The sequence below is a fragment of the Poromitra crassiceps genome, assembly GCF_964638095.1.
Source record: "Poromitra crassiceps genome assembly, chromosome: 4".
In the NCBI taxonomy this organism is placed as follows: domain Eukaryota; kingdom Metazoa; phylum Chordata; class Actinopteri; order Beryciformes; family Melamphaidae; genus Poromitra; species Poromitra crassiceps.
The window spans coordinates 1,303,225-1,321,662 of NC_139626.1; the positions used below are offsets into that span (position 1 = coordinate 1,303,225).

Consider the following 18,438-nt stretch of genomic DNA (forward strand, 5'->3'; position numbering starts at 1 on the left):
GGTCCCTCTCCATCTCCATTGCTGTCTAGCCATCCCCTGTGTGTGTGTGTGTGTGTGTGTGTGTGTGTGTGTGTGTGTGTGTGTGTGTGTGTGTGTGTGTGTGTGTGTGTGTGTGTGTGTGTGTGTGTGTGTGTGTGGGTGGGTGTGTGTGTGTGTGTGCGTGTGCGTGTGCGTGTGTGTGTGTGCGCATGCGGCATGTGTGCATGAGTGTATACTCGTGTTGACAAATATATCTTTGCATATATGCACAAATGCACATGTATTCATGCACACACTTCTGCTCCCTCTCTTACGCAGGTCATAATGGTTGGTGGGAAAATCCTCCCCAGAGAGCACTCATCGCTGCAGGCTCAGCTGTCCAATAGGCTCAGGTGTGTGTGTGTGTGTGTGTGTGTGTGTGTGTGTGTGTGTGTGTGTGTGTGTGTGTGTGTGTGTGTGTGTGTGTGTGTGTGTGTGTGTGTGTGTGTGTGTGTGTGTGTGTGTGCGCGCCCGCGCGCGTGCGTGCGTGCGTGTGTGGGTGCGTGCATGCATTTGCGGTGCATGCATGTAGTTGCCTTTGCTGTTTGAGATTTTTTGGCATCTATAGATAGCATTGCTTCCATGCATGCAGCCACTGTTTATTTGCCCAAATTACTGATCAATGTAATTGTTTTATCAATGATGTACAGAGTAGACTACAAATTGAAGGGGGGGACAAACACACAAACATCCTGCTGTCAAGATACTGCATTGCTCAGCTTTTCAGATCCATTAACATTAGGTGAGGTGCATGAGCATGTAAATTATTTCAACCTTCCTTTGGATTTTGGCGCCTGGCTGCTCTTGGCAAAACATGAATCATTTACTTGTGGCGATCGAACGCCATCTGGAGTATTCATCTGTCCATTGAATCTGCTGCTTTTCTCATAATGCACTGCACTCACTGCGGTTACCAATACAATACATGTCGGGTAAGGTTTGGTCATGGTTTGGTCTTGAAGAGATGTGGATATAGGCAGGTCTGTTCTGTCGTTCAGTAGGTTATACACATTAAATTCAGTTTTAAATTATATGAAACATGCAAGGTGGCCGACCAAAAACGTGTCCTTAGCTACTCTATCCATACGAGTGTCTTTAAATCAGTGTCAGGCCAGATGGCTAAATAGTAAAGTTATATCTAATATCTGTTACAACCTCAATCAGGCAAGCACATGAATGATGCTGCTGATGTGCCTGTTATGTACCCTACCTTGCAACAGGGCTTTGCGCAAAACACCGCCGGATGATAGTCTACGGAAGCCCGGAGAGCCGGGCGGAGAGAAGGAAAGATGGCGGCGGTGTCTGGGGTTTCTATGCAGAGCAGTAGCCCAGCAAGAGAGCATACCATCTCGGTTCAACAAGGAGGAAGCCAAAGTCATGGAGATCGGGCCAAAACCGAAGAGGTAACAGGTAAGAACCTCAGCTACGCGACTTGATTTTTTTTTGTAAATTAGTTTTTGTTATTGTAACGTTAATGGCCAGGCTTGTCATGCCAAGAGACAGGCTAACGAAGCTAACACTTTAGCTATCCTGCTATGTAGCTTAGCTAACGGTTAGTTAACTAAAGCTAACGTTAATGTAAGTATTAGTTTCGTATAGTTTTGAAATGCAAACAAGATGTTCTGGAAATGCATATCTCTTTGGATAACTCACTGAGCGTAACGTCGTGTGACACTGACTGCACAGCACGAGTTGTTGGTCACGTAGTTTGTTGTTGTGGTTTATTTAGCCAGCTATCTAGTTAGCTGTCCAAAGTCTGAAGTAATCTTTGCTTGTGTTGTCAGAACAGTGAGTATTCATGTCAAGAGATTCCTTTGACCGTCGCTTGTTGCTCAAATGTAGCGATAATAGTTGAGATTGTCAGTCTCAGAAAACAGTATTATTTCAGTACTAACGACTCCTGTTATGAGCTCTGTCAGGTTCTGATCCAGACTGTGGGACCACTGGCGCTCTAGCCTGTATGTAAATTGACATGGGTGCAATACTTGTAATACCTGTGTTTTTTCTTATCTCTCTCTCTCTATCTTTATTTATATTTTGTATGATGTCTGTTGTACTATGGACCCCCCTGAGCTGTGTCCCGAATAAAGTTTTGAATTGAGTTTAGGGATGTGGTGTGACTTGATTCGATACAGTTTTGTCGTTTGTTTTAGTTTTAATCGGACAAATCTGCAGATAATCTGGCTCCACTGTTGTTATCGTGATGATCTTTCTATAGATATTGTAGAATGAAATGTTGCACAGCCAACCAATTCACTCATGTGTCTAAAAGACACGAAGTAACACAGGTCGGGTGCAAGTAAAACATTTAACAAGGGTTTCCAACTTCCAATCCATTTGGATCCAGTGCCCCCGGCCCTTGTTAATGTTTTGCTTGCACGTGTTACTTCCTGCCTTTTAGACACAAAATGGGTGAATTGGGTGGGAAGTAGGGCTGCCAACATTCCATCCCAGCAATACGGGACGGTCGGACCAACGGGGGGGGGGGGGGGGGGGGGTGGGGGACAGACAGACAGGTCGCAATATATATGCCTCTTCCCTTAAAAACGGGACAAGTGGCGTCTCTTTTGACCCAAATACGGGATGTCCCGGCTAATACGGGACTGTTGGCAACCCTAGTGGGAAGTGAAAAAGACAAATAGGAGTGTAATAATACGCATATTCGTACCTAACCACCGTTTAGTTACGAGGCTTTAGCCTTTAGGTTCAATACACATTGCCAACCGAACAAATCTGTCATTGCTGAAGAGTGCAAGTCCTTGTAGAACAAGGATATCATGGAAATTAAAACTGAGATGAAAAAGACGAAAGATTTTAAAAACATTGTCGTAATTTTTTTTTTTTTTTAACTCGACTGTGAATATAATGAAGTAAAATAAATTAAAGGTTTTGAAATCAAGGACATTTCTCTGGCATTTATATTTGATTCTGTATCGAAAATGTACCGAACCGTGACACCACTGTGAACTGAACTGTGAATTTGGTGAACTGTTACACCCCTAGTTCTTCTTAACCACCAAAAGGACTAGCAACCAAACATATGACTTCCCATTCAGGAGCTAAATGCAAAGGTAAATATTTTGCATGAGATGCTGGCCTTGTCATTTTCATTCAGGTGTGAAGATGACCACCTGTGAGTTGATGCAGGGAACTGAATTTAGCCCCAGACCCCCGTAAGCTCATCTCACACCAAAATCTTCCAAGGGCATTCAACTTTGCTGCTACATTAGTTGAAATTAGGGATGCACAATATGGATTTTTTTCAACTGATACGATAACTGATAGATATCGGCTTCTCCTGGCTGATAACGATACGATATTCTGATAATTATTATAATTTAAAAATGTATAATTATTAAAAAAAATAAGTTCTTAGCCTGTATTTTATGCACACCTGGGGTAAAAAAAGAAGACAAAAGGCAGATGTAGTGAGCAAAGCTCTGACCTAAAAACCAAATCTAATGAGATCACTACTCTCAAAACAAAACACAAAAGAAGGAACACATCTGTTATAATATATGATTGTTTTAGTAAAGTATCACTCAATTATAGTCAATAGAAACAATAAAGGCTTTTATAGAACGGAAAGGCAAGCCTATGACAGCTTAGTCTACTCTACAGATAAAACACAATGACAAAATGCATAGTAATTTAGACTCTTATTGTCATGTTACTGACCTATTCGAATTTTGCATTGGGGCCAGTTCTCAGTGAATGGGGCAGGCATGGAAAGTTTCACTATAAACTAGGGATGTTCATCAATTATCGAAAATCGATAATTGATCGTTAAGGATTGGAATCGATCCTGTGGCATTTGGATCGATTTTTTAATTATTAAAAAAAAAAAAAAAAAAAGTTTTTTTTTTTTTGGACTAGGTTTGGGTGGAATTCGTTCCTCCTCGCCCCACTCCATTGCACAGCCGACTAACGTGAGGTGGAGCTTCATATAGTCTCTAGTTTTCTGGCTGGGCACGGGCCTTTGTGCCAACAAAACTGTTTTAAACATGAGAAATTCACACCGGCATGCGCCGGGGACAGCAGTGTTGGAGAGGAGACACATTGAAATAAAGAGTTCATTGAGGAGAACACGTTGTCTTTCGTATTTTCTGCCATAGGCATTCATTTTGTAAAAAAAAAAAATTGAAAAAATTGAAAATTTTCTAAGTATTAATATGATCGATAATCGATAATTGATCGTTAATTTTCACCGATTATCGATTTTGGAAAATTTTCAAAATGAACATCCCTACTATAAACCATCATCTGTGTCGTTTCACTTTTTACTGAAAAATGCTGCCACCAGATTAAAGAAAAGACACTAAATGTTGACTGATGCTTTTTAGGTAATGTGTGCACATATGTTTTTCTTATTATTGGTCTCCAAACAGGTCGTGGCTCTATCCAGCTGCATATCTAACATTACAACGCTCAACTCCAAACTAAGTCCCTGTTAAAGACACAATCACGTTTCATTTCGGGTAAAGGGGTTTCTATTAGTTTCTATATGAATGTCAGCTCTGTGAGTATGCAGTGCTTTGAATGTGGGGCTGTTTGATCATAACAGGTGGTTTGTCTGGCGAGCGAGTGGCGAGCCTGAGTGTAGGCCGCACTAGCTGAGCTAACACTTGCTAGCCTGAAGCCACAGCAGCTAACGTAAACGCTAAACACATCCGCTGCATCCTCGCAATGTTTGGTTTAATGTAATGCCAGCTCAGACGTTTCTCCTCCTCTCGGAACGCGTGTGGGTCGGGACATGGATTGCAAATTGCAATAGTGTTGCGATAATCTAAAACTGTGAAAACCAGCCATACTGGCGGCAGCCTTGTTTTGCCCTAGGCAGCGCTACAGGCACACTCGTGACATCATGAGTGTGCGACAATGATATGCTCAGATTCAGAGGCAAAAACAAAGCCTCGTGGCCTCATATTATCGGCTCTTATTTATCGGCAAAAATGTAATTATCGGAATAATAAATAATACAAAATGGCCATATATCGGCCGATAATTTATCGGTCCAATAATTATCGTGCATCCCTTGTTGAAATGTTGTTGCACGTTATCTACAGATAAATGTGTTTCCTAGAAAGCAAATGGAAGGAGAAGGTATTGGTGTTATGAGGGTAGGGAGATCTTTAAATAACATTGGTGGCAATAAGTGAATTAGACTTCAAATTAGACAATGTTTTCCGTTTGTCTAATGCAGGGGCACTCAATTAAAATTCATAGAGGTCCAGTTAGAGCAGGGGCACTCAATTAAAATTCATAGAGGTCCAGTTAGAGAAAATGTCCTCAAGCGAAGGTCCGGAACATTGTAACGTACAGTAGCTTGCGTTATGATTCAGTGCCATTGAACTTAGGCTACTTCAATTGCAGTAGCCTAATGGTACAATGTCTGTATGTAGTCAACGACTGACTGTTAAATCAAAATAAACATCAACAATGTTTATTTTGATTTCATATTTAACTGGATTAATTATAAATAACTAGCCTACACTAATAATAAATACATGTTATTTTCTCATTTCAAGTAAAATAATGGCTGCATTTAAAAATAACATACAACAGAGTGCTTTGGGAAAATGCGCATCTTAAAAGTGTTTTAATTTGAGAAAGAAAATCTTCTTTTCTTCCCTTAACTCCACCTTTTCTCTTGAGAGAAGTGAGCTCCCTATCTATCTATCTATCTATCTATCTATCTATCTATCTATCTATCTATCTATCTATCTCAGTGTCTGTCTCTATCTATCTGCCTGTCTGCCTGTCTGTCTGTCTGTCTGTCTGTCTGTCGATCGTTCGCAATACAAACGTCACATGCCGTTGGGCAGTGAATGTGTGAGTGTGCCCTCAGTCTGGATTTGAGTGTGTTTGCTCGTGTGGCGCTTTCACAGACAGGTTAGGATCGCATCGCACTTCACATGAGACATACTGCCTGGTTTTGAACTGCCCGTGAGAACAATGAATGAACATCTAAGAGTCTGCCTGCTCCGGATTAAAACGAAATCTTTGTTTTTGCGGTCTACTCGTTTCTTTTGAGCACGCCATGTGAATTGACTTATATCTCTCTCATATCTCCGTGTCACTGACAATCTCTCGCCTGCAGCACTGGAACCGACTGGAACAGGCAGAATCGAATCGGATATTTGATTGGCTGAGTAGCATCACGTGTGATGATTTACAGCGCATGCATTGGTCTATGCGCTTCCTGGCAGATTAAACCAGTACCGTAAAGGGTAGAAAAGCACGTGCCGGTTAAAAAAGAAAAGCTTGGTGAAATGTAACAATTCTCAATGATTTGTAGGTTATAGGGCTCGGTCCGGATAGGACGGCGTCTGGGTCCGGATGCGGACCGGAGTCCGGACTTTGGGGATCGCTGGTCTAATGTAAAGTGTGTCTTGTGTTTTCAGAAGCAGAGAAGCAGAGTCGCATGGCTGTTCTGCTGGAGAAGCTCCATGGCAAGCACAATGCTTCACGGCCTTGGCAGGAGACATGCAAGGTGGTGCGTCAGGCCATGGTAAGACAAACACCTCTCCCTCTCTGACAGAGAAGAGTCTGTTCGAGTCTCGGCGAGCTCTTTTTGGAGCTCGGTGACAACCCCCCCCAATCAGAGGCAACTCACGTTGGCTCGGTGCTCGAAAATCGCCACTTGCTTGTTAAGCGTGAACTGTTCACAGACGCGAGCGGGGAGCTCTGTGAGTGCTCACGACGAGTCACAGAGGAACGACAGATATCTAGCCTCGTGAGCAGAGCATAGTGAGGCAGACATGGCCGGGGTGATGTCTGCTGTCTGCAGCAGGCTAACCAGGCAAGTGGTCTGACGCAGGAAGCCATTTTTCACAAACTGGCCGAAATAATATTTGAGATAGCCGTAAACTTAACAACTCTGACTTGAATAAATCTGACATTGAACCAATTTTGGAGAATGACTCGTCAATGTGTGAGCATGTGTTTAGAAAGAATAAAGCCGGTGTAAGACTACGACTCGTCAGGGATTATCCTTGTGAAATATGTTGTAATGTGTGATGATGATCTCCTGTCACAGCTCAGTCATATAGTGTGAAAACCACAACGACCAAAAAGACCCCCTGATTACAAGACAACGTTGTGTAGTGTGAAACACAGTGACGGACGACTGATGACCGCCAGGTAGTGTGTACGAGCCATAACAGAGTTCAACAATAAGGACTGTCTGATTGTGTGAAACCAGTAAAATAGGGATAGTCAACTTGCTTTGCCTGGGGGCCACTTTTGTAAAATGATAGGCGGCCAGGGACCAGGTAATAAACAAACATTCATATTATTTTCTCTGTAGCGGATTGTAGGTTTTTGGGGTGTCAGCCGGAGTTTAGTCTGACAATTTTGTGCACACACATAGGTTAAGTTAGTTAAGTACATATAAGTGCCTGGGTGGTGAGCAGACAGCGGTATTTGACAATTTAGCTGGAGCTCAGTCAAACTTTATTTCACGTTTTAGTTGTGAATTAGAAAATGGTCGGGGGGGCCACTCTGCAACCCCTATCGCGGGCCGCAAGTTGAGTATCACTGCAGTAAGACATCGATTTGGGACAGCTGATTGGTTGGTCATTGCCTTGGTCCCCTCCTCTCTCTCTGTTGTGCTTTTTCTGACCAATTAGATTGCATCAGACTTGAGGGTAATTTATGCTTCTGCATCAAACTGTTAACCTCCCGCTGAGGCTGCTGATATAGCTGATGTGCAGATGTGCACCTCTCCAAAAATGTAACTCCACGTAGGGTGATGCAAGACCGCAAGAACAGTGATTGGTTCACTTCGTATTTCCTCCTACCTGTTTCTGAGTTGGTGACCATTCTACCAAATCTGTTGGAATATAAAGATACAACAAAGACTGCTTTTATACATGCTTGCCCAAACTACATTGCCATAAGAAACGAAAGGATAAATCATAGAATACGGTAATATAGGTTCAGAAAGTTTTTCTTGAAGGAATATGTCATAATACCACTATTTTTTTGCAACTTTATTGGACACAATATGTCACTGATGCATCACATCCGATCACACCACACCACCAAGCAGAAGTGTAATTGATCCTTTAGTCAGAGAGTTGTGTGGAGTGGACATGGCAGCAGCAAGTACTTCAAATCAGAAAGCCAAAACAAAATGGCCGTGTCTCATGGAAGAAGCAACAGTTTCCTCACATTGAAAATGATGAATACGTTCTGTATCGTTTGTAGGTGATTTCTGAGTAAGGTGGCTCAAGCTGGCACATTCTGAATGCACTGATAATTACTGTGAACACACACACTCAATACCCACGATGAGCTAGTAGTGCCTGTGAACACACACACTCAATACCCACGATGAGCTAGTAGTGCCTGTGAACACACACACTCAATACCCACGATGAGCTAGTAGTGCCTGTGAACACACACACTCAATACCCACGATGAGCTAGTAGTGCCTAGGTTGTATCATGATGAGCTAGTAGTGCCTAGGTTGTATGTTGGCAAAGGCTACTTGACAACTTGACAATCCCTTATCAGTTCCCATTAGTGTACTGGCAAGATGGATGAATGGAGAGCCTCATGAATTTTTCCACTTATATTTCTTCTTCTTACAACTGGTTACATTTACATGAAAGCTTCTATTCATTGGTGCTAGTGGCTCCATGAATATAATTTATACAATTTATACACCAGAATTTTACAGAGCTGTTAAAAATTTCAAATTTATTCAGTGAATTATTGATGTTGTTGTTGCTTATGTTTTGGTCATTTTGCTGCTGTGAGTCTGTGACTATGACCTGTCAGTAATAGTAGTATCCTACATTTATATCGATAAACGATTTAAATGTACTTATCACGTGGTTATCAGAATCAGCTTTATTGGCTAAGCCTAAGTATTATGGACACAGACAGTACAAGGAATTGCACCAATTTACACCAATACGTGTGGTGTAAATTGTCTAATTTTAAATACCTATACTGTATAAAGAATGTAATATGTATGTACAGTATATGTATAAATATGCCACAGGATTGTAAACAAAGACCAACCAAGAGAGATATATTTTCATTATCATATTTGCCCTGCTGAGCCAGTGAAAATATGTTAAGAGCAAATACAACGCTGACCTACTGGTCCGATCAGACAAGTGGATTTTTTTTAAACATTGAACCCTGCTGATAGTGCACTTTTATATTTCCTCAACTGCCCTCTTACTCCCCGTTTTCTTCCCAATGTGTCCCAGGAGAAGCGCGGTGTGATGAATGCTGCGGGCCACCAGCTCCTGCTCACCTGCTTGGAAACCCTGCAGAGAGCGCTGAAAGGTGAGACTGCCAACTCGCAGGACACAAGGCACAGGGGAGAGCTGGGTGCAGCTGGGACGTCCCGCGCTGACTACCGTAAATTCCGGACTATAAGACGCACCGGTGTATAAGCCGCGGCACCAAAATTGACTATTTTTTTCTTCTATAAGCCGCACCGGACTATAAGCCGCGGGTGTTTTGATGTTTAATTACCATGTGAAAGGGTTCGTGCACAGAGAGGAATGTCGGGAAAGAGATCGCTGTTTGGGGAAGCTCCCATTTATTAACATTTCAACAAAACAAAACAAAAGTCAGGTCACTAATAGGGATGCACCGATTGCCATTTTCTTGGCCGATTCCGATTTCCGATTTTTGAATAGTCTGACTTGCCGATACCGATTTTTGCCGATTCCGATTTTTTTTTCTAAAAACAACAATTGACAGCTTACACAAACGTTTTTGTAACTTTGTTTAAAAATTAAGATTCATAGAACAATTCTTACATCTAATGGGGATCCAAATAAACAAATAAACAATTCTTATCATTTGCATGAAGTAGGACCTTCTCACTCAAACACTCAAAATAAAAGTGTTCCAGGTTAGGCTACTGGACAGAGCTTTTTTGTGCAAATACAATGAATACAAAAATTAAATTAAATCCAATAGCCTATATCCCACAGCTATCATGCATTTACTTTTCCAAAAGAAAACAGGTGCAACAGAACATCAAAATGATCCATGGACAAGGAGTTTATAGACTGGCTCCAGACCAGTCCTCTTGAGTAGAGGGGAAATGAGTTTATGAGTTACAGTAACGATCTTCAGTCTGAATATCAGGCGGAGTTTACACACAGTCCGAAGTTTGGTATGCGTATTTTTATCTGCCATCCGAAAAAATATCGTCACGCACAGAAAACGTTGCACACTTGTGAGTCCGATGCATTTTTATTATTATGTCCGTCGTTCTCATGTCGTTCTATTTGCAATACGAAACAAATAGTCTCTCCTGTATCCACGTCACGTTACAACATGACTTGACAGGCTGAGGCAGCAGCGCTGATGTGGAATTGAAAAGCAGGTCGGGGAATGGTTATCATACTGGACACAATGCTCGCGTTCACCTCGCCAAGCCGGCTGTGCGCGGTGGCGGGTTGCTGGAGCACCGCTTCCCGGGGAGAGAGAGCAGAGAGAGAGGGGCCAGTGAGGTGAAGTGAGCCGCTCTGACTGGACTCCAGCCGAGCGGGACTCGGCCGCATCTCTGTCTCCACGGCTTATTTTCGACTTGCATGTGTGACAAACTGCGAGCTTTGTCTACTTCACTGACGGTGAAAAAAATCCACAACGAGGAAGGTATGCTGGCGTGTGTGGTGTGGTGGCTGGGTGCCTGTCTCGGTGCTTTGGGGTGCGCGCACGTCATGTGAAAATCGGCTCACAGAATCGGCTATTTAGAGTGACCGGAACAGATCACCGATCGAGGCCGATCACGTGAAAATCGGCCATTTCCGGTCACGTGCCGATCGATCGGTGCATCCCTAGTCACTAATCCCCAGACAAAATCACACAACAATAGGCTATATGTGCAGCAAACCTGTAACCAGAGAAGTCAAGTCACTAATGCTCGTCTTCCTCTTCTTCCTGCGTACTGAAACCACCAAAGTCCTCATCTTCAGTGTCGGAAACGAACAGGTTCAGGGTGGCTTCGTCAACCACTCTCCTCTCTCCTTCATTGTCACTCAAAACCAACGAACTCCTCTTCATCTATAGCTGTGTTTCCATTACAGTTTTTCGCAAAAGAATTGCGATATTTCTACAACTTCGACAATGTACAATTGCGACTTGTAGGCGTTTCCATTGAAGTTGCGTTTGAGTGATTCCCCGTTGCAGCAGCTGCCACAGTGATTACGCACGGGGATCTGCCCCATATCCCGTCCCCTGCATGCTCAAATCCAACCAATGGTCAATGGAAATCCCAACATGAAGTTACAATGCATATAAACGAGCCTGATTATCAATTCAAAAGAAAATGAGTCGCAAAATGTTGCTGGCTGCGTGAATGCAGTCAGCGCGACAGGCAGAGGAAAAAAGGTAGCCTAATAGCCTACAACTGGTCCGATTTAGAGATGGAGGGGGGAAAAGGCTGATTTGGTTCTATAATTGCACCTGAAACGTGTGCAATGTATTAGCCTACTCACAGTCACTGTATTCACTTCAGACAGCACCACCGCACCAGTGTGTGCTTTTCATCCTCTCATCTCGCCGCTGTGCCAAATGCGCGCACACAGGCAGCCTGCTGTCACCATGGACCGATTTCTGCCATTAAACATTATCTAATTTGCCCGGCTACGCTTTTGCACAACACTCGTCTTTCTGCTAGGTAGCGTTGCTTCAAAGTTTTCCACTTGCTGCGGAGGTTTTGACACGGCTATCGAACCTTACTTACCAAACTTATTTTCCGCTCCTTTTCCAAGGGATAATATGGGTCACATGACGTGCAAATGCGAAAAATGTGTTTCCATTACACTTTTGCATAAACTGCTATATCGACACGTCTGAAAAACCACCTCATGATCATCTACTGCTCGTTCTCATGCTGTCGAGAACGAGCAAAGCTTTTTTTTGGTGAAAGAATCCTCCAGGGCGCTTCTTGTTAACAGTCCGAGTGAGTGGCAGGTCGAACGTCAAAGGCACTTCATCCATATTTATGATCTGCTCCGGTTCGATGGAATATTCCTTGATCTTCCTTTGTGTGAATTCGCCGAAGTTTGTGATTTTCTCCTGGTAGTCGGGGGAGGGAGTTGATGGGCTTGTGGCCGTTTGCTTACCGTAATTACTAGGGCTGTGCCGATTCACTTATCTCCCGATTCGATACTATCACGATACTTTGGTGCCGATTCGATATATATTGCGATTCACGATTATTGCGATTCTACGATTATTGCGATTCGATATTACGATTTATTGCGATTTTTGTTTATTTTTTTCTTTTCTTTTTTCAGTTTGTTTGCTTTTTTACACTAGATTAGAACATGGGAAAAGTTGAATCATACACTAGAGACTGTATATTATATATCATGAGTAGGGCTGGGCGATATAGTTAAAAACAGGGGCGGACTGGGATCATAATTCAGGCCGGGCATTAGATACCAAGCAGGCCAGGCCGATATGGGCCAACGCGCGTGAAATTTGGGCCGTTTGAAGCCAGATTTGGGCCGTTTGAAGTCCAATTTTACAATGAGATGCACCCACTTTAACCCTGAAGTGTAATTATTACTTCAGACTAACTAATAAAGTAATAAAACCACTAGTAAACCAGTAGGCGGCGCCTAGCCTGCTGTTCAGTGAGTGGCCTGACTGCAAGCACCAAAAAAAAAAAAAAAATTTTTTTTTTTTTTTTTTTTTTTTTTTTTTTTTTTTTTAATTTGCGATTATCGATTCTGGAATAAAAGATCGATCCAAAAAATCGTGACATTAAAAATCGCGATACTTAGGTGAATCGATTTTTTCTCCCACCCCTAGTAATTACCATATGTAAGTGGTCACGCACAGAGGGGATTGTCGGGAAAGAGATGGCTGTTTGAGGAAGCTCCCATTTACCGTATTACCGTAACATTTCAACAAAACAACATAACACAACACCACCGTTGTTTATTTTTACAGTGCACACAGTGTCCGCGGTGTGGTGAAAAGAGGGCAAGAGAGGAAATTAAAACAGAAGTGGATTTATAGTTAGAAAGAGTGCTAAAAAAGAGAGATTTTTTTTTTTTTTTTTTTTTTTCTGAAAAAATCCATAGATAAGACGCACCGTTATATAAGCCGCAGGGGCCAAAAAACGGGAAAAAAGCCGTGGCTTATAGTCCGGAATTTACGGTACATTAAAAGGATGCCTTGACATTTTCCATTACAGCGTGTTATTTTCCATCACTAAGCAAATTGGGGAGGCGGATAATAAACTGTATTGGGACTTAAATTTAGAGCTCAGCATTCCAGTCAATATTCCTTACTCTACTCACACCACTGAGGCTACATCTTCATTACTGCGTTTGCAAGAACGCAGCAGTTAAAGCCTTCCCAGTTCCCAGTCTACACTAAAGCTAAATAGCTCCTGCGAGACACATGCTACATGACGCCTCACGTACACTGGGCATGCGCATGCCTCAATGTGTAGTACTGGAGTCCACATCGAGGGGGCAACAACTACACCTACGGCCAAGGCGAAGAAGAAGAAGACCACAACGCTGTGCCACCATAATGCTTTGAAACACAAATACCAAGGTCAGAATGTGGTTATCCATGTTGAAACGGTGTAACGTTAGTCAAAATGGCACTTCTTCTCTCAACTCGCACCAAAAGTGTGTCAACAGTGCGACACACTTTCTTCTTCTCTCAGTTTATAGGCGGGTCGCTGACACCTTCAAGGTGCTTACCGCCACCTGCTGTACAAGTAGGTTACTTGCATCGTTTTAAAACACCGCTCTCCACATTCACATTCCAACCCGGATTTTGATGATGAAGACGGCCTTGGCCGCCGGAGAGCGGAGTCTTCGTGTTTGACGCTCAGAACAACAGAGGTAGTGTCGACAATAGATGCAAACAAAGTGCAGATCCTTAAAAAACGCCCTAATGTAGACATGGCCTGAGAGTTGGGTTAAAGCTCTTGCTTTTACTGAAAAATGCCAAAGGGACTGACCAGCTTTGTTTGGGACTGATTCAAAATCAAAGTGTTAACGTGTTCCTTTTGACATACGATTCCATACTGTTACTTGAAGGCAGCACACATCACCTTGAAATATTTCTTTGTGTTTGAATGGCAGCCATGTTGTTTCTATGGAGTGTAGTAGAACTGTAGCCTCCACATGACCTCCATGTATTATCAGACAGTCTGTGACTTCACCTTGAAGGCTGGGCTCACCCAGGCTAGTAGAACTGGGCCATATATTGATCACCGTTTGAGTCAAATAACCTTTCCCCTCCTCTTCTTGTCTGCCTCTCCTCTTCAGTTTCATCTCTGCCCTCCATGACAGATCGTCTAGAGTCCATCGCTCGACAAAACTTGTGAGTTCTCTGCCCTCCCCAGTATAACACATTCACAATATAAGTGTTTTTAATGCAGAAAAACACTTTTGAAGCTGTATCAATGCGTTTGTCATGTTTTACTATGGATTGAATCACTATGTTGAAAGCGGAAGTAACTAGAAGAGCAGCAGCAAGGAGCAGTCAGATTTCTTCCATCTGTGGACATGGTCTTTCTATTGGTTGTCCAAAACCACATGACCAAAACAAATGCATTATATTGGATGCCCTGGCTCCTTTTATATGCAATGAAAATAGGTCAAATGAATGAGAGGCGGGAGACTCAACGTAAAAAAAATAAAAAATAAAAATAAAATGGTTTTAGAAAGTGGTTGCCCAGCTCGCGCCCCACCTGCCGTACCTCCACGGCCCATACTTAGGAATCACTGGTCTAAAGGAAAGATCCAAAGTTCAGATGGAGTTTGCCGTGTGCAGAAGCGCTGTAGCCTACCGCAGCATTTCTTTCATTGCGGCGTTTTTCTAAATGCAACGACTGCCAAATAAAACAATTGGACTTGGAACATTACATTTCAAGGTCAGATAAGTGTCCATTTTGTGTCTTCCACCTTACGCTGTCATGAAGTCAGAGGGCGAGGTCTCTAGGGGTGTGGTATTTAAAGGATGATGGATTCCAGCCGCCAAATGATCAATGAGCGCTCCCTTTTACGCTGTGATTGCGATATAGGGACGCTCCACAAACCCTATCGTAAGAGCCTTCATAAACTGAGCTTCCTTGATAAATAAGGGCCGATGTGTGTCTATCGGTCAACTTTTGCATTAAGTCAGAGCCTTGTCGGCTGTTTACTATGCTAATTTACAGTAAGTATTTATCCAATGTAATGTTTATTCAACCAACATGGAAAACTTATTATCTTCAGTATACTGATGCTGAAGAAAATGTGCCAATTAACCATTTATAAAATGCACCCGTGACCCTACTGATATTGGATAGTGATCAGCAGATAGAACACAAGACTGGTACAGGGAAAATTTATGTGAGGTTTGTCTGCCAGGCTGGGCTCCCACCTCAGCCCAAACGGAACAGAGTGCTACATCACATCGGACATGTTCTATGTGGAGGTGCAGCTGGACACCGCTGGCCAGCTAGTGGACGTCAAGGTGGCTCATCACGGAGAAAACCCTGCGGTCAGTATAAGTTCCATTATGTGTAATGGAGGAGGAGGTTCAGAAACTAGACTGTCACCACGGGCATCGGGTTAGGATGCAGAAAAGGAATGAGGTCCAGGGAAACTTCTCTAAGTGAACAGTGTTTATTTGCAGCAAGCAATCATTGAGCATGGAGAAAAACCACATATTGAGAAAACACATGGGCTGCCGTAGTCTGGAAGATAAACAAATGTATGATTAGAGAAAACATAATTCAGATTAGCCCATGTCAAAATAGGATAAAGTTCTCCATCTGAACGACAATGTACAAACCAAGAATAATGATATAGGATAAACAGTGTAAAGAATAAGGATCTAAACCTACCAGTGCTGCCCCTCCCTGCTGCCCCTCCCTGCTGCCCCTCCCTGCTGCCCCTCCCTGCTGCCCCTCCATGCTGCCCCTCCCTGCTGCCCCTCCCTGCTGCCCCTCCCTGCTGCCCCTCCCTGCTGCCCCTCCCTGCTGCCCCTCCCTGCTGCCCCTCCCTGCTGCCCCTCCCTGCTGCCCCTCCCTGCTGCCCCTCCCTGCTGCCCCTCGCATCGGTGTGGAATGAATGAAACTGAGGAGGGCAGATTTAAATAAGGAGTGAGGCCCCAATTCAGGTGAAATTAATGGGGAAAATCATTGAGGGAGCCAACAGGTGAACACAATAACTAATCAGTGAAGAGTAAAGCTAAGGAAAGAAGTCGGGTAAAGGAAGTGAACTAGGTGAGGAGAGGAAGTGGAAAAACTAAGAATAAAAGGAAAATCAGATGATCATTTGGGGTTTGGAAAATCATTTGGCCAGCTTAAAAAAAGCTTCAGTGTAGCCCACATAAGGGGCAGGGGAAAAGTAATCATGATTCTATGTTTTACAATTGTGCAGTTATGCACAAATAGCTATATCATTGACATTTGTTGTTGACTGTGGTGGATCTGCAAGATTGAAACAGATTATTTTGTTGTTGTTGCTCAACCATGTCTGTTAAACTTTTTTTATATATTTTTTATCATGTTGAAACCTTATATTGCTCGTACATTTCTGCTGTTTCTTTCAAAACCATATTTACTGCCATCAAAGTATTGTCTTTAATTATTGTCTTAATGTTTTGGTCACAGAGCTGTCCTGAGCTGATTCAGCACCTAAGGTGAGAGAAAACTGCACGCACATCCCATAATATGATATGGAATAATACAGTATAGGCTTTCTTTGGAATTATTCCGACACCTGTGTGAAATACTTTCATTTACGTGACAGCTATCTAAACCGCCCCTCTTCCTGCTTATCATCAGGGAGAAGAACTTTGAAGAGTTCTCCAAACATCTGAAGGGACTGGTCAACCTGTACAAGCTCCCTGGAGACAAGTAAGTAGACTTCAAGGAAGTCAGTTTGATGGCAGCCTGAAATCAGCTCTCTGAGAAGATTTCCTCAACACTAGCCCTGTTACGACTGGCAGGCCAAATCCGATTTGTGACCTTTTTTTAACCTATCCAGATTGTATCCAGATTGGTTTTATGAGTCTGAACAGCAACAGAGCTGATTTGTATCACTTGTCCCAAACCACAATATGGAGGTATTTTCAAATGCAATTCCAATCTGCTTTTGACTGATGTGTCTTCAGTGCGGACGTGCCTGATCACCCAAATCACATTTCAGTGTCTTTTGCAGGGGGCGGGGGCTTGAATAGCAGACAGCAGACAGGCAAACACTGGCAGAAACACAGCGCAAACTTCGCTCATAATGGAGCTACCGTAAATTCCGGACTATAAGCCGCGGCTTTTTTCCCGTTTTTTGGCCTTTTTTGGCCCCTGCGGCTTATATAACGGTGCGGCTTATCTATGGATTTTTTCAAAAAAAAAAAAAAAAAATCTCTCTTTTTTTAGCACTCTTTCTAACTATAAATCCACTTCTGTTTTAATTTCCTCTCTTGCCCTCTTTTAACAACATAACATAACATAACACAACACAGGTGGTGTTGTGTTATGTTGTTTTGTTGAAATGTTAATAAATGGGAGCTTCCTCAAACAGCCATCTCTTTCCCGACAATCCCCTCTGTGCATGAACCCTTACATATGGTAATTAAACATTAAAACACAAAAAAAAAAAAAAAAAAAAAACAACAACATTAAAACACCCGCGGCTTATAGTCCGGTGCGGCTTATATATGTAAAAAACAGTCAACTTTGCAGGTGCGGCTTATACTCCGGTGCGGCTTATAGTGCGGAATTTACGGTACTTCATAGATAGAAACAAACATGTTCTCATTGAAAATAGGAAATAATGTGTACTTTATGCTTTATTGACATTTATTTTTCACAACTACCTCTCAGCAGCAGCGCGGCTCCCTCAGAGTGAGCGGACAGGCAGCAGTGTCAAGCCAGCCAGAGTTAAATACACCACGTCTGGTCATAACTTCCAAAATAAAATCACTGTCTTTCCCAGGCTTCAGCTGCTGCACTGCCAAACGTCGAGGAGTTCGGCACCATGTTTTTGTTTTTGTTTTTTGTTTTAGATTTATTTATCTTTTTAGATTTATGTAAGCATTTTATGGAATTTATTGAGTTGCCTCGTGTCTGGAGGCTCTGCGTGTTCAGTGTTATACAGTACAGGACAGGGTATTCTTTCATTTTGAAGACTATAAACAGAAGTAGTTGTGTTCAGTGGGTATACTTGACGCTATGTGTGCCTCAGAGCTGAAAATAAACCTGGCGCCTGCCTCGCTCGGTTACATTATACAGGGGGAGTCTCGCTGAGAGCAATTCTGTCTTTTTCAGGAGCGCGATTGTTTGGATGCACCTTCAGCAGCTAGTTGCCGTTACCATCGTAACCGATGCAGATAGGTTGGTGGTGCTGTCTGGACACACACATCCGACTTGAACACTTGCCCAAGTCAGATTTGTGGCAGTGTGGACATTCTCCC

The 18,438-nt window shown here is 42.8% G+C and overlaps 1 protein-coding gene across 1 annotated transcript in view; it reads left to right on the forward strand.

The window, feature by feature from the left end:
• Window positions 1-1,289: 1,289 nt before the first annotated feature.
• med1 (mediator complex subunit 1) overlaps window positions 1,290-18,438 on the forward strand; it is a 28,495-nt gene continuing 11,346 nt past the window's right edge. The window contains exons 1-7 of the mRNA XM_083635482.1: window positions 1,290-1,428; window positions 6,423-6,529; window positions 9,246-9,324; window positions 14,301-14,355; window positions 15,387-15,519; window positions 16,637-16,665; window positions 16,811-16,882. Coding sequence (XP_083491608.1) covers window positions 1,308-1,428; window positions 6,423-6,529; window positions 9,246-9,324; window positions 14,301-14,355; window positions 15,387-15,519; window positions 16,637-16,665; window positions 16,811-16,882 — 596 coding nt within the window. The 5' untranslated portion in view covers window positions 1,290-1,307. The remainder of the gene's footprint in view (window positions 1,429-6,422; window positions 6,530-9,245; window positions 9,325-14,300; window positions 14,356-15,386; window positions 15,520-16,636; window positions 16,666-16,810; window positions 16,883-18,438) is intronic.